Source organism: Erythranthe guttata, chromosome 13, assembly GCF_056151865.1.
Source record: "Erythranthe guttata isolate IM_541 chromosome 13, IM_541, whole genome shotgun sequence".
Taxonomy (NCBI): Eukaryota; Viridiplantae; Streptophyta; class Magnoliopsida; order Lamiales; family Phrymaceae; genus Erythranthe; species Erythranthe guttata.
In genome coordinates this window covers 15577486-15595019 of record NC_142545.1, presented here as the reverse complement: position 1 = coordinate 15595019, position 17534 = coordinate 15577486, and the positions used below count along the sequence as shown (strand labels likewise).

The window sequence follows — 17534 nt, the reverse complement described above, 5'->3', positions numbered from 1 at the left end:
AATTTTGAAAAAAAGAAGTAAATTATTATTAATAATAATTAATGGTTTAGTTTAAATGAGATTGGTATTGCATAAATTAATCCGTCTTATGTTGCTGAAAGCAATGAAAAATGAAGCATGTGAGAGTTTTACGCGCTAAAATAAATACATGAAATTTTGTGTGGGTTTTCTTCAACACAAAGTTGTATCCTCTTTACCCCTTTATTATGAGAAATTAAGAACACTATATCGAACAAATACTTTTTTAAACAAAGAGGTTCATTCCTAGCTATAAGTCCCACTGGAAGGCTCGTTTTTGTAAACTGCGTAAACAAGGATGACCTCACGAGTTCGGATCATGGCGAGAGGGCAGGTGCACTTATTATTACAAAAGCATTTAATGCGTTAGTGTTCGAAGATAGTCGGAAAACTGGAGAAGGCCATGTGATTCTGTCCCCGTAGGACATGCCTAGGAGTATAGCTAAAACGTCGATTAGACGATTAGGTGATAATGATGGTCCGGATGATCACGAGACGTGCAAAAAGTAGGCATAAAAGGCAATTTGAGTGGCGGTTCAAATTACCAACCCGATTTCTATGGCCCTTTGGAATTTGATGAAGGTAACTATAAATAGGGTTTTCCATCACACTCACAAAGGAGAGAGACTCATGTGCATGAAGAAACAATATCAACATTTTCAATTACTTCCAATACACTTGAAAACACGTATATCGATATCCAGCGACTCGACCGTCAGAGTGCTAACTCCGGCGTCATCCCGATTTTTTTCTTTTTGTGAAGACCGACCTCCGTTTTTCAAGGTCTTCCGTAGCTGGTCAAACTCCTTAAAAGGACCACACAATACATCCGTTTTTGGAGATGGATCACAGTATAAAAATGTGGGTTTTTTTTAATAGGGATTTCTTGTTTCTCATAAAAAAATGTATGGACCAAACGATTAGCCCAACTATGAAATATCCACACCATATAATAACTAAAAGGACTTTTACGAAAAAGCCCATTAGAGACAAAAAGCCCACTAAGGATAAAATAGTCAACAACACACGAATTTGGGAACAAATACTTTATCCCTTTATGTGAAGGAAATTAGGGTTTTTCTTCTCCCCCTCTCACAAAACCAAGCAACAGTAATTCAGATCACAGCAAAATACACCCACCAAAGGATAAAACATGGTAGGTTTCGAAGTCGGCTCGGTGCCATTCAATCCCGACGGTTGGGGTCCGCCGGATTCCGCCGCCGCCACGCTCTCCCTCCCCAATCAGCCATCCAACGTCCCCTTCGCCCCGTTCTCCCGCTCCGAGAAGATCGGCCGCATCGCCGACTGGACCAGGAACTTCTCCAACCAGGGGAGGCCCGGTTCCAAGCACGGCGCTCACCACCAATCCGATTCCGCCTTCGATTTCTCCGGCGACGACTCCTTCGCAAGCCTAGCCGCCGACGATGACTCCTCGTTCCGCCTCGTCGACACCTCCGCCAAATCTCACCACCACAACCCTAACCGCCCCAAATTCAACCCTAGGTGGAGGTTCAACTCCTACAACAACGCCCGCTCTCAGCTCCCGCAGCGCCGCGACGAGGAGGTCGAGGCCAAAAAGCGCGACGCCGAGAAGGAGCGCGCCCGCCGCGACAGGATGTACAACAACCGCTCGCAGATGCCCCAGCGCCGCGAATCTTCAGTTTTCAAGTCCTCAGTCGACATTCAGCCTGAATGGAATATGCTGGATCAGATTCCATTCTCCACCTTTTCGAAACTATCCTTTTCGGTTCCCGAACCAGAAGATCTGCTTATCTGCGGAGGGCTCGAGTTCTACGACAGGGCTTACGATCGGATTACACCGAAGAACTGCCGTCCACTGGAGCGTTTCAAGAACCGGAATTTCTTCAAAGTCACAACCACTGACGACCCCGTTATTCGTCGTTTGGCGAATGAGGATAAAGCCACAGTCTTTGCCACAGATTCAATTTTGTCGACTCTAATGTGCGCCTCTAGATCCGTTTACTCATGGGACATTGTGGTTCAGCGCGTGGGGAACAAGTTGTTCTTCGATAAGCGAGACGGGTCCCAATTGGATTTGCTCGCTGTCCACGAAACTTCACAGGAGCCTTTGCCTGATCTTAAGGACGACATTAACTCTATACACTCGTTGAGCGTCGAAGCTGCTTACATTAACCAGAACTTTTCGCAGCAGGTTTTGATTAGGGACGGTAATAAGGTCACCTTTGACGAGTCCAACCCGTTTGCTAGTGAAGGAGAGGAGGTTGCCCCGGTTGGCTATCGCTATAGAAGGTGGAAATTGGATAATGAAATGTATCTGGTTTCGCGGTGTGAAGTGCAGAGTGTGGTGGATATTAATAACCAGAGGTCGTTTTTGACGCTCAATGCTTTGAACGAGTTCGATTCCAAGTATTCCGGTGTTGACTGGAGGCAGAAGCTGGAGACGCAAAGAGGTGCTGTATTGGCAACTGAATTGAAGAACAACGCGAATAAGTTGGCGAAATGGACCGCACAGGCTCTCTTGGCCGGAGCTGATATGATGAAGCTCGGATACGTTTCTAGGGTTCACCCGAGGGATCATTTCAATCATGTGATATTGGCTGTTGTGGGGTACAAGCCGAAGGATTTTGCCACACAGATCAATCTAAACACTTCTAATATGTGGGGTATAGTGAAGAGTATTGTGGACTTGTGCATGAAATTGGATGAAGGAAAGTATGTGCTTGTTAAGGATCCAACGAAGCCGCAGGTCAGAATATACGATGTCCCACAGGATGCATTTGATAATGATTACGTGGAAGAGCCTTTGCCGGAGGATGAACAGGCTCAGCCTCCTGCTGAGGATGTAGATGGTGAGCTGGCAAATGCGATAACAAACGATGTTGAAGCCAAGGAGATAACAGACGAAGTTGCTTAAGGGGTATTAATCTATCACTTGTGCTTTTATTTATTTTATTTATGCTGATCTTTATGCAATGATAATGGTGAAATAGTTAACTTTTTGAAGAAGTGTTTATCTATGTAGTGCTTGTCGTGTATGTTTAGTTCTTGAAAATTGTTTAGTTATGATATAATGTGGTAATCATATATATTTCAATTTTCTGCACCAGATGTAGTACAGAGATGATTTAGTTTCCGTGCCTCGAGTATTTTGTTGCAGAGTTTTGTGATGCTCTACTGTTTTGCAAAAGCTAAAAGTGCATGTGTACGAAAAATAGACATGTTTTCTCATTTTATGAATTAACGGACACATGCTTTTCTGATTTCATACCAAAGTATATGCATACAAAAGATACACAATTCTTTTCCTTCTTCCTTCGTATAACTTGGTTCTTTGTTGCTTAAAATAGAATTTCGGATTATATTTTTGCATTGTTTTCCTTTGCCCTGTATTCAGTTCGAGTTTGCTGGTTCGGCATTGCTTCTAGGTACTATCATGCGTGTTTCACTTAAAAAAAACATCTGATTTCGACCGATCAATATCTGCATAGCAATTCTGATAAGAGGTAATATAGAACCTCCATTGTCTTGATCAACATAGACAAGCAAGTTAGAGTAGTTCTCTTGGTTATGTTGTTAAAATTCTTTAATTTCGTGACCACAGAGCGGATTTTTCTTCATTCTGTGTGATGCATAATTTCTTTTGCTAGTCTTGTTTTCGTTTCTTTGGTTACTTATCCACTTCACTGGTTATGCCTCGATTCAAATCTTGCAACGGCATAGATACTTATGCCTACTATGTCTGAACGCTTATATTTATAATTGAGTTTTTCTTTTTCAGGCTACAAGTTTTAGGAGTATCTTCAGCTTTCGTTTTTGCCCGTTTGAGATGTGGGAGAAGGAACAAGAGAAAGACGTGCCGAATCTTTTAACTGTTTCTTTTTCTTTGGTATTTTTACTCATATACTCTCCTCTACTTAAATCTTTGATAGCTGTAAACATATTGTCTCTTCTCAGGATTTATCCTCCACTGTGGGATATGAGGTTTCTTAGGTTTTTACCTATTTTGATGTTATGTTGCTGGATTGAAAATTTTGACTTTATTGTCTCTATTTTGACTTTGAGATGTTTTGCTTATGTTAATGTGAGATTTCAGCTTTGTTTCATACAAATGTTATTTATTTCCATCTATGTAGGATATGGGTGAATTTTCAAATTTTCGATTCTCCCTCGGACAAACACACGTCTCGAATAAATTCGAACTCCCAATACCTCGTCGAATACACTGTAGTAGTGGCTCCAATACCACTTGAACTAATTCTTGGCTCTAGGGTTTTTTTATTCTTTCTTGATTTGTCAATTAAAAAAGAAAATAAAAACCAGGTCCTCAAACTGCAACTGTTTCTTGAACTATATTAACAACCCACAGATAGAGAGCAAATTGCAAGAAGTTGGTTTTTTTGGGGGCTCATAGTTTTAGGAAGAAAATATGATGATCAAAGAAAGACAAGAAAAACCATGAGCTGGCAAGCACCATGTTTTCTCAATCTAGGAAAACCTCAAACTTCTCCACCACCTTCTTAAATTCTCAACTACTTTTCTCATGCTCTAAATTCTTTGCAACAATTTCCCCCTTTAAATAGCTCAGCTACATTTCTTTTTCCTATACACTTAAATTTACAATCCACCCGAAAAAGAAAAATCAGCTCTTAAAATATTAGAAATGGCTTCTCTTGTTCTTCTCGTATCCGAGCTTCTTCGCCATGAAAACGTTGACAGCCTCATATCATCATCGTCTTCTTCTACTTCCACCTCCGTTGCTCCGCCGTCTGCCGCCTCCAGAGTGGCGGCAAGCAGGGCACCGAAAAGAAGTTTGCCGGCGAGATGCAAAAACGGCACCCAGGATCAACTTCAAGAAGAATTACCCAGGATCTGTGTTGACTTAGTTTGGCCCTAGTACTATTTTCTAATGTCTCCATTTGAAATTTGCAGATTCATATATCTTCATTCAACTTTTCGAGTTTATGTTTAATTCGTATACTATAGGCCCATTTTCAATTGGGCCCAACTCCGTTTCTTTGTGATCCAAGATAAATATACCTAAGGTCTAAAAGGCCCAATAAAATATTTGAACATAAGCCCCAAATAAGGGCCCATGCAAGGTCAAGGTGGTCATTTCCATTACACATAACAAACCCCCACTCGAGTTATGATTTACATAATATGTATATTTAATATTTATAGATATATTAATATTTTACAAGGTATTTGAAAATTCGAAATACACGGAAAAAAAGCGGGATCTGCGCGGGATTAAAAATTGTATTGTAGTAATTGTCATAAATTCTAATTGTCCATTGGTTGCACCGCTTCTGAGTCATCTATCACGTGAGTAATAATTGCCCATGTTTTCTAATGCTCTTTACGGTTTAAAAAGTGCTATTTACCGTTCAAAACAAAAAAGTGTTTATCTCTCTAAAACCCCTAAAATTTTCGAAAAAAATGGACGAACGCCCAAGTCGGGCGCCCGCCGCCTGAACAGACGCCCAAAGTGGGCGTCCGTTCAGGCGACGGGCGCCCGACTTGGGCGTGTAAATAGTTTTTGGACGCCCGGTTTGGGCTTTTCCCGGGCGAACCGGCGCCCGGTCCAGGCGTCGGTTCGGCCGGGAAAAGCCCAAACCGGGCGTTCGATTAATTTTTTTTTTTTTTTTTTTTTTTTTTTTTTTTTTTTCTGTTTTAAAATAAAATATATTTTTTTCTGAATTAAAATAAGTTAGTAAATTTAATATAATTTATGTTGGATGTCTAATTGGGCGAAAAAATTCGGACTAAAAAAGGGAAAGGACCCCTAATAAAATATGTTGTTCAAAACCTTATTATTATTATTATTATTATTATTATTATTATTATTATTATTATTATTATTATTATTATTATTAGAACATAATATAATAATAATAATAACATACTAACATTCATTATAACATCATAACATAATAATAATAACATACAATGTCAATAGTAATACATTCATTCCAATAAAAAAAAAAAACTAAATCAAACACTATTTAGAATATTTCACGCTTCACGTCGACTCCGCAACGCCTTTGGTAGACTACTCTGACCTCCCATATATTGGAAAATGATTATGCTTCCCGTATACTACTCTGACCTCCCATCTATCGTCCGACCGTAGCTTTCCGACAATTTGAAAACCACAGTTTCTTTTTTTGCTACCAGTCCTTCTCGGGCGCGCGTTTGGGTTAGTTGATGGACATTCTCGTTTCTCCCCGTATAGGTCACAAGTCAGAAAAATCCTTTTTTTAGAACAACTTTTTTTTAGCATTTTCACAAAAAGACCTCTTGCAACGAACCTCGCCCAAACCACTACATCATCCTTCGAGTCAAACAACTGAGTTGTTGTAAAATAATCGGTATGATCAACTTCAATTGTAGACGTATCGTCCTGAAAAAAACGTAAAAAAATTGATTAAAAAAAAAAAAAAAAAAAAAAAAAAAAAAACGTTTCAAAGCCCAACTCGGGCGCCCGAAGGTGCAGTGCACGCCCATGTTGGGCGTGCAAGAGCCAACTGCACGCCCAACATGGGCGTGCACTGCACCTTCGGGCGCCCGAGTTGGGCTTTTAAACGTTTAGCCCATTTTTTTCGATCGAAAAGACGGAATTTTTACCTCGTTGTGTCCGCTATCCAGATCTTCATCCGATGAACTCATTTATGTTCGTATATCACACCAATAAGTATGATTTGTGATGAAATCGTCTTGAGAGCGAATTTTTTTAGAGAGAGAAAGAGAGAGAGACTTTGAACGGTAAATAGCACTTTTCAAACGGTAAAAAGCAAATCCCTTTCTAAAATCTAACACCGAGGAAATTTAGCTTAATCAATTCTTTCATATTATATAGTCCTCCATTTATAAGTTTTACATGTCCATTTACTTTTGAAGTTTTATTATATACTTCTATATATTCCTTCAAGATAATATAAAAAATATAATATTCATTGACTTTTTTGTTTATGTCTCTTATTGCATTTCCTATCATCATCATTATTATTATTATTATTATTATTGTTATTGTAAAATATGCAATGAAAACAAAAAAAGAAAAAAGAAAACAAGGGTAAATTACACCCACACCCCTGAGGTATGCTAAAATAAATTTAAGGTTCTTGTGGTATCAATAATTACACTCACACCCCTGAAACATGGTTAAAAACTCTAATGAGATAATGCATTTGATACGTTATTTCGATAGAGTTCTAACGGACTATTAGTTTCAGAAAGTGGTCGAAACAACAAATAACTATTGATGATTTAACAAATGTTGGGGGAACTATGTCACTTTCTAAGTCTATGTTGTCTCCACCACTAGCTAAAAGTAATAGTCCGTTAGAACCTATCGGATTAACGTATCCAATGCATTATTCCCATTAGAGTTTTTAACTATGTTTTAGGGGTGACTGTAATTATCAAAACCATAGGGACCTTAAAGTTATTTTAACATACTTCAGGGGTGTGGTTGTTATTTACCCAAAAAACAAAGCCATTTGCCTGCTGAAAAAACGCCTGGTTAAAAGGTGGGGGGCTTCATAGTCAAATTAATGAAATCCATATCCAGCCAGAAATATCAATTAATTAATATTTTTTTAACTATTAAAAAAAATAAACATTGAGCCCAGGTTTATCAGAATTCCAGTGGCGGTATTTGCGTGTACTACACCTCATCATATCAAACCTACACTAGCCACCGGCACCGCTCGATTTATTCTTAATTTACACTCCTTTTAAAAAAAAAAAAATCTAAATAGCAAGCATTTTAGTAGTACAACTCCTAAATCCTAATTAATGCATGTATTAAAGAGTTAATCGCAGTTAAATGCGTGTTTGTCAGATTAACCTCACCATTAAATTCCGTGGAATCTTACTACTGAAATCATAACCCAAAATCGAATCATTCAAGACTTTTACTCACAAGTCATAACCCTAGCAAACTGTGCAATGTGCACACTAATAATTAAATATTCCTTCAAATTTCTCTATTAATTTTTTTTGTGAGAATCAAATTTTGAAAAGGATTATAATTTATGTCAAAATAAAATTATAATAAATATATTATGATTTTCTTTTTCCAATTTTTTTTAGACGGATAAAATACTTATACACAAAATACATAGAAACAAAAAATTAAAAGATTGATAAATGATAAAAAAAAATCCTCCAATGCATGTGAAATATAAATCCATATGTCTCCAATTCATTAGTAAACCTAATTATGCCTCGAGACTTAATCTATTAATTAACCCATTCACTATATATCTGTAAAATAATCAAGAGGCACAGAAGTGGGTCCCACGTTAAATTATAAATAAATATTAAATAAAAAAGTAAAATGTCACAATTAACCCCTCCAGAAAAATGCCGCTTCCTCAAACCACTATAAATTCAGTCCTACTGTAACCCTTAACACCATCATCACTCCCACCAAACACACACAACAATGGCAGCAAATACTTTGCTCCTCTCTTTCCTCTTCATCTCCGTCGCCGCCGTTTGCGGCGCTGAAACCCTGAACTCACACCCACCGGCCGTAGCCCCTCTTCCTCCACCACCCCCACCTCCTCACCACCACAACCACACTCACCCTCCTACCCCACCCCCAAGCCACCCCCCAACACCACCCCCCAGCCACCCACCCACACCACCCCCCAGCCACCCACCTGTCAAACCACCAGCAACGCCGCCGAGCTACCCACCGGTGAAGCCCCCAACTCCACCTCCCCAAAGGAAGAAGGTCGCCGTACAAGGCGTCGTGTACTGCAAATCATGCAAGTACAGAGGAGTCAACACTCTTGTCGGAGCCTCCCCTCTCTCCGGTTAGTTCGTTACTATTATTTTATTTAATTCTTCTCTGCATGCAAAAATCGCTATTTCAATTTTAACGCTTTTTGTTTATGTATGTTTTGTTTCTCTCTCTAAAAAAAGGAGCGGTGGTGAAGCTGCAATGCAACAACACAAAGAAGGGTTTCACTGAGCAACTGAAAACAGACAAGAACGGTTACTTCTTCTTCATGCCTCAGAATCTGACGTCATCTGGGTCCCACAAGTGCAAGGTTTCCCTAGTCTCCTCCCCTCTCAAGAACTGCACCGTCCCAACCAACCTCCACGCCGGCGCCGTCGGAGCTATCCTCTTCGGCACCCCCAAGCCGCCGCCGGTCGTCGCCCCGGCTAAGCCGCCGCCGCTTGTGATCTTCACCGTTGGCCCCTTCGCCTTCGATGCCCCCAAGAAATTCCCATGCCATTACTAGAATTAATTGTTTGCTTTAATATTAATTAATTAGTAGTGTTTTTACAGGGTTTTCAGTGTTTTGGTTTCATGTATTTTTCTTTTTTATGTGCCTTCTTTGTATTATCTGTAGAATGCAACGAAGCGACGTCGTTTTGAATTTTAGCCAGATTTAATAATAAATATCATTAATAATATTATTAATATTATTATTCGTATTCGAGCATGGTTGCATGGAGGCAGACATGAATGCAATTATGCGGGGAGTGCTGACCTGGCACTGTCACGTTTCCCGGTGTTTATTTAATTAATACTATTTTACTAGCTATGTATTTAGGTTAAATCCAATGGTACAGAAACATTGTCCCATATTTCGATAAAGTGCTGTTTGGGGTAACCACGCTTTCACGTGATAAGATCAGAGACGTTTGCTTGAATTAGTGACTGTAGCATCAGACAAATATCAGGTTCTCTCTTTACTGTGTTGACCTTTGACTCTTTATTTTTTGATCGAGACTTTTGTTACCTATTCCTTCCTAGTTTACCTATAATTTCAAATAAAAGGTGAGAATTACGATTTCCATCCCTCATGTTTTAGCTTATCTCAATTTTGGTCCTTGTTGTTCTAAAATTAACAAATTTCACCTCAAAAGCTCAATTTTAAACACTTTTCCTCCACTCCATCATATGTTTGTTAACGTTAAACGGAAAACACTATTTTGGGGTCGAAATTGAAATTTAAAATTGTTTTGGAACTAAAAATAATCTATATAATATATAAAAGTTGAATTCCATAGCTAATTGATTGATATTTGGCAATTTCAATTGGTGACATGTCCTCAATTTTATCCCAAGTGGCGAATTGATTGGTGGAAATAAATCATCAAAAAACATGTCATCGTTTTCCAAAATTGAAGGTAATTAATATATTTAATTATTTTATTAATATATTATATCCTACCATTTATAAAATACTCTAAGTATATCAACTTTCTTGGAAACTCTAAATAAATTATTTTTCAATTTAATTTTATAATTAATTTAATTTTAATTCAGTTAAATTCGATTTAAAATCTTCCCTTATTATTGCATGATTGGTGGTGTTACGGAAATTTTGAGTTTTAATTAATAAACTTGAATTTGTATTAAAAAAATATTGCAGAATAAATTATTTGATATTATACATTTCACATGAACATGACCAGAGAATATGTATTTTTTTACTAATTTAATATTATATATTAATATTATCTGTAAAAAAGAAAGATACATGTTCGAATTTACTATATCGCGAAAATTGACACTATTTTTTTCTGCCATGTGTCGAGTAATGTACTCCCAATTATTTACCATATTGAAAATTATACTATATGAATTTCATGTTGTTATTTAAAAAAGTATTTTTTCTTCACTGAATCCAGTGAAAATAAATTTTACGATTGATTTAACCTTTTAAATTATATACTAATTAAAATACAAATTTTATCATGATTATACTAATAAATTGAATAACCTAAGTTAAGTTTAACAATTGATAAAAAAACGAATTGATTTTATATATTTCAAAATATAATATTGTTATTCTAAATCTTTGGTGTTAAATTTGTTTATCCACTTTATTTAATACCAAACATTAAGAATATCAATTGTTTTGTTTAAAATGTATAATGATCGTATATACTATATATTATATTCCACTAATAAGTATTTCATTATAACTCTGGTAAATATAATTAAGTAAATATCTAGAGCAACTCCAACCCAAAAGTATCAAAAAAAAATTCCAAATATTTATGTGGTATTTAATATTTTATTTTAATATTTATCTAAATGTATTTGCTCGAACCATATGTATTAAATAGTTTTTAATTAAATATAATTAATTGTCACATGTTATTTCCTAAATGGATACTGAGGTGGTTAAATACATAACTCATGTTTGATATTTTATTCTGCATGAGTGCATAATGTATTTTTACATTCTCAAAGATGAACTATCAAAATACAACCCTTATTTCATAACTCTATTGGAATTAAAAATTACTATTTTTTTAGTATGAAAATGGTGGTTAAACGTTTTGATAGCTCATTTAATAATCTCACTCGAAGTGCTCTTGCCGTAAATAGTTTATATTAACAAATACAATATCAATCAGCAAATTAGTAGTTTCTACGATCCATTTTTAGTTACAAACTCAATAAGTTATTTATACATTAATTACATAAACGACTACAATTACATGAGAAATAATTGCATAATTATGTGTGTGTCTTTTCAAATTGCGAAAGATTGTTGAAATATTGTGGCTATGGATGGAAAAAGTTATCTAATATCAAGTATCATAGTATACCAACAAAATATTATCAATCAAATACTAACTTAGTGGTTATCATTTCAGTTTGCACGATATTGGTACTATATCAAACTTATATGATATTTACTACAATCCTGTAGTGTGGGTAAAGAAAGATATAACAACCTATCATTGGAAAAAAAAATGTTCTGTTTAGCAACAAATATTCTGACTAATTTTTAATTAAAATTTTAAACCATATGAAAATAAAAATATTAATGTAGGGTATTACAGCGTAAATGATTATTAAATATTTTAACAATATATATATTATATATATATTTTTTGGTATTGGAATACATGAGTTCTTTTGTCTGACTTATAAGTTATGTATCCAAATTAGTGAAATATTCTTTAGTTTTCTATTTCCCCATCATATATAATAAGTTATATTTATTTTTTAATTTTTATTTTTAAAATATTTGTAAAATGATTTTTTTATTGTATAATGTTTATAAGAATCTAATACCGATTCTATGTCTCTATGTTTTTTTTTAAATCACAATGTATTCGACTGATTTACATAAAAATCTATTTAATTTTTATTTTTTTATTTTTTTATTTATATAAGCATTTTATAGTGACTTTTGTTTACTTGAAATTTGATCTATTTTCAATAGCATTAGCCTTTATGTTAGTTTCTAACATATGGTCATACGTGTAAATAAGTTTAAGTTGTATATTAACAAGGATAACTTATGAAAACCCCCTGAACTTATGCTAAATCAAGAAAAACACCCTCACATATTCGTAATTACCAAAATTCTCCTAACGTTTGTTTCTGTCTTACATCGACTCCCTTATGGTATGATTTTTCAAGGAATTTTTTTATTACGTGGATTATTCCTCAAAAAATGCTGATTATACCTGCACAGACGACATTTTTTTATGGTACTTTTTAAAGACAAAAATTACCTTTAGGGGAACTTTACCGAAATCTTTATTCTTCTTAAATAAAACTTTCACAAATTTTTATTATTACCATGACCACCCGTGAGGCTAATTTTTTAGTTTAAAAATTACGATAAAAGAAATGTCACGTCTGCAAAGGCAGATTCCATATTTTATTGGGACATTACTTGAAATAAAAAAGATTTCGTAAAAAATCACACCATAAGGGGGTCGTGTAAGACAGAAACAAACATTAGGGGAATTTTGGTAATCACCAATAAGTGAGGGTGTTTTCTGTAATTTAGCCTACGTTCAAGAGGATTTTCATATGTTATCTTATTAACAACAATTATTGTTCTTTTACGTCTTAACGTTTGCTTATACCCTTATAATATTTTAAATAATTTTAATGTCAGTTTTATAATATAATTAAATATTAATTTCTAATATATTTAATATGTGTTTTTTATGCTTTAGCTACCACACATAAGAAATTCGATATAAAGGTTCGAGATTGAATAGAATTGTTTTTTTTATACTAAATAATAGATCATTGCAAAAAAAAAAAAAAAAAAAAAAATTGTTGCAAAATCGGAATTTGTGATTAATATTAGTATTAGAATTATAATTATAATTAATATTCTTTGAATTAGTATTAGTATTAATACTAGAAATAGGATTCAGATTGTAATTAGGATTAATATAATATTATAATTAATATTCAGATTATGATTAATATTAGTATTAGAATTATAATTAAGATTATGATTATGCTTAGTACGATAATTAATGACATGCATTAGTATTAGTATTATGATTAGAATTAGGATTGGGATTAGAATTATAATTAAAATTAGAATTAGAATTAACATTAGCATTAGCATTAGCATTAGCATTATTAGTATGAAAATTATTATATGATAACTGTTAGGAATAGGATTATGATTATGATTAGAATTATGATTAGTGTTATCATTAGGAATATGACAAGGATTTGGATAATATTAGAATTACATTATAATTAGCATTAGCATAATAATTAGCATATCCAGATTAACATTAGCATTAAAATTAGTATTAGCATTAACATTAACAATATTAACATATTAGTATTAGTAATAGTATTAATAATAGTATTAGTATTAGTATTAGTATTAGTATTAGTATTAGTATTAGTATTAGTATTAGTATTAGTATTAGTATTAGTATTAGTATTAGTATTAGTATTAGTATTAGTATTAGTATTAGTATTAGTATTAGTATTAGTATTAGTATTGGTATTAGTATTGGTATTAGTATTCGTATTAGTATTAGTGTTAGTTATAGTATTAGTATTAGTATTAGTATTAGTATTAGTACAAATATTAGTATTAACATAAGTATAATTATCCATATCAATATTAGTATCGGTATCAGTATAAGTATTAGTATCAGTATCAGTACCAGAATAAGTATCAGTACCAATATTAGTATCACTACCAATATCAGTATCGATATTAGTATCGGTATCAACATCGGTATCAATATCAGTATCAATATCAATATTAGTATCAGTATCTGTATCAGTATCAATATCAGTATATGTATCATTAACATTAGACCATTAACATTAAAATTAGTCTTAGCATTTATATTAGTATTAGTATCAGTAGTAGTATTAATATTACTATTAATAATAGTATTAATACTAATATTAATATTAATATCAGTACAAGTATCCTTATCAGTATTAGTATCGGTATCAATACCAGTATCAGTATAAGTATCAGTATCGGTATCAACATCAGTATCAATATATGTATCAATATCGGTATCAATTTCAGCATCAGTATCAGTATGAGTATACATATTAGTATCAATTTCAGTATCAATATCAGTATCAATATCAATATTAGTATTAATATTCGTATTATTAGTATAATATTAGTATTAGTATTAGTATTAGTATTTTTATCAATATCAGTATGAGTAACAATATTAGTATCAATATTAGTATATATGAGTATCAGTATGATTTGAGTATCAATATTAGTATGAGGATCAGTATTATTATTAGTATTAGTATTAATATTAATATTACTATGAGTATCAATATGACTATCAACAACAGTATCAATATTAACATCAGTATCAATATCAGTGTCAGTATCAGTATCAATATCAATATCAATATCAGTAAGTATTAGTATTAGTATTAGTATTAGTATTAGTATTAGTATTAGTATTAGTATTAGTATTAGTATTAGTATTAGTATTAGTATTAGTATTAGTATTAGTATTAGTATTAGTACTAGTATTATTAGTAGAATTAGTATTAGTATTAGTATTAGTATTAGTATTAGTATTAGTATTAGTATTAGTATTAGTATTAGTATTAGTATTAGTGTTAGTGTTAGTGTTAGTATTAGTATTAGTATTAGTATTAGTATTAGTATTAGTATTAGTATTAGTATTAGTATTAGTATTAGTATTAGTATTAGTATTAGTATTAGTATTAGTATTAGTATTAGTATTAGTATTAGTATTAGTATTAGTATTAGTATTAGTATTAGTATTAGTATTAGTATTAGTATTATTATAAGTATTATTATCAGTATTAGTATCAATATTAGTATGAATATTGATATAAATATTGGTATCTTTATTGGCATTGGCGTATACATCTTATCTCTTTTGCAATATTTATAAGTTGTGTGTTGTTTGAGTAATGTGCATCGCTAATTGAATGTTGTTAGTGATAAACTTGCAGGTTATTTGAAATTCTATTGTGTTACCTATATGCTACTGTGCTTGTTGTTAAGTTAGTTATTTTGCAGAAGATTCACATGGTGTAGTAGATTGCATTTCATGAAATAGAGTTATACCATATGTTTTAAATTATTTCACTTAATCTCCATATCGTGTTTTGCGCCCTTCGCGTATTCTTCTTTGTGATATTTAATTGAATTTCATATGTTACAACTCTGAATTAAGAGATAATTTTTTTTTTATTTCCTTCCATTTTGTTTTACTTGAGTTGGTGTTGTTGTAGAGAGATAATCGTTTAAATATTATTATTTTTATCATTTTAAAACTAACCTCCGTGCAACGTACGGGTGAAGTACTAGTTATAAATGTAAAGTTTGATCCACCGACCCAAAATAATTAAATTACCTTATGTTGGGCCAAATTAAATAAAGCTGGACAGGCCCAAAATCAGATGAAGCCCTGAATAATAATTGGGCTGAATTAAATAAAGCTCGACAGGCCCAAAATCAGATGAAGCCGTAAATAATAATTGGGCTTTATTTAATTCAAACTTAATTTTATTAGATAAGGTTTGTTTGGATAATTATATTAGTTGGGCCAACTGAATATTCTTGGATGAAAGCCCAATGGTCATATCATACATCATTATATTTCAAGGTTAGAATTATTATTTAAATAAAATTGGTTAAATGGGTATTGACTAGTGTAAACTTGGTAATCCTTTTCTCTAAAGTCTTTATTTAAAAAAATAGAAATAATACAGATAGATTGGATCAACATATAGAATGACATGGTAATTAATTAGGTGACAAGGGACAAGTCATTAATTAAATATTAGAAGCCCTAAGTCAGTGTATTTGAATTGAAATAGCCCTCATAGACTGATGGGCTTCTACTAAATAAATAATTAAATAATTGGGGGGGTGGGGGGGGTGGGGAAACATTGATTAGTGTACCACAATAATTACATTAGACTCAGGCAGCATAGATTAATGGTCAGCATTGAAATGGTGCTATCAAGTCAATCCTAAATAATGACATTTTTATTTTGACAATTTCTTCTCTTTCTCTTTCTCTGTCCCACCATAAGTTCCAAATTACTGCTACCGATTTATACCATGGTTCCAGCTTGTGATTTTCTCTCGTCTCATCCCACTCTCTCTCTCTCTCTCTCTCTTGAAGCGCGTGATCCTCACTTCTTTCAATATTGCTAATTAGTATATTTTATATCTTTCTAAATAATTTACCAGAGTACTTTTAACCTTTTATTTTTTATTACAATTGATCTATTATTTGATTTTTTTTTTCACGTTATGTGAATATTTAACCTTTTCTTATTATATTTGAACCGTATGAGCTAAATTAAACCTCACCCATTGGTTTAGAACTTTATTGTATTACAATAAAATTATAGTAATTAAATTTTACTTTAATCATAGATAAGGATGCACTAAGAAAGTTAGAATATCACAACGAATTTTGACTTAAAGTGTATAATCTAAAATGAATAATTCTTCAGCTCTAAGATATATTTGAAGTTTGGATAGACGTTAGTGTTTGTTTTTAGGGGTTCTTTGAGAAAACCCCTCACTATTTTTTCTAATGAAGGGAGGTCTAAAATATTTTAGTTCATTTGAGAAAAATCCACACCCATTTTTAGCCATTATGTTTTCTAGTTTTACCCCCGCCCGACACATCATCACTGGGTCAAACGCTCAACGATTTTTTTTTCCGTTTTTTTTCCCGTCCTTTCTGTATCAGTTTCCTTAATTGACTGTGAAGCATAGTCGATTACGGCTCATAGTCGATTAAGGAAATTATTATTATTATTTTTTTTGTTTTAATTTTTTTTATATCAGGTATATAAATCGACTTTGATGTGAAGCATAGTCAATTAAGAATCTGCTACTAAAAATAACAAATCACAACTGCGAAAAAAATACAAAATCAACTATATATTACAAAAACAAAAAATATACAAACATTATAAATCATTTATACAATTCAAAGCAATAAACAAAAAATACAAAAAAAAAAATAAAAAAAATTGGAGTCGATGAACCTTAATCGACTACCAGAGCATAGTCGATTAGCTTAATCGACTATGAACATGTACATAGTCGATTAAGGTTTCAGCCTGCGCAATTCTCTACACGCGCCTTCATCCGTCCAATCCAAAAAAAAATCCTAAATCTGTCTTTCCATCGTCACCACACCGCCGTCACAACACACCATCATCACCTTACTTTGATATTACGATGGTTTTTTTATTATAAATAAATAAATAAAATCACAACTCGCAC

At 33.0% G+C, this 17534-nt stretch overlaps 2 protein-coding genes across 2 annotated transcripts; both read left to right on the top strand.

Moving 5' to 3' along the window:
- Window positions 1-230: 230 nt before the first annotated feature.
- Window positions 231-4103, top strand: LOC105968822 (eukaryotic translation initiation factor 3 subunit D). Its single transcript, XM_012993495.2, has 2 exons — window positions 231-2917; window positions 3779-4103. Exon 1 carries the CDS (start codon window positions 1172-1174, stop codon window positions 2912-2914), a length of 1743 nt encoding a protein of 580 aa, XP_012848949.2. The 5' UTR covers window positions 231-1171; the 3' UTR covers window positions 2915-2917; window positions 3779-4103.
- A 4246-nt stretch (window positions 4104-8349) lies between these two features.
- LOC148766020 (pistil-specific extensin-like protein) lies at window positions 8350-9435 on the top strand. Its single transcript, XM_088811934.1, has 2 exons — window positions 8350-8828; window positions 8938-9435. The coding sequence occupies exons 1-2, from the start codon at window positions 8453-8455 to the stop codon at window positions 9258-9260; spliced, it is 699 nt and encodes a 232-aa protein (XP_088668060.1). The 5' UTR covers window positions 8350-8452; the 3' UTR covers window positions 9261-9435.
- The last annotated feature ends 8099 nt before the right edge of the window (window positions 9436-17534 follow it).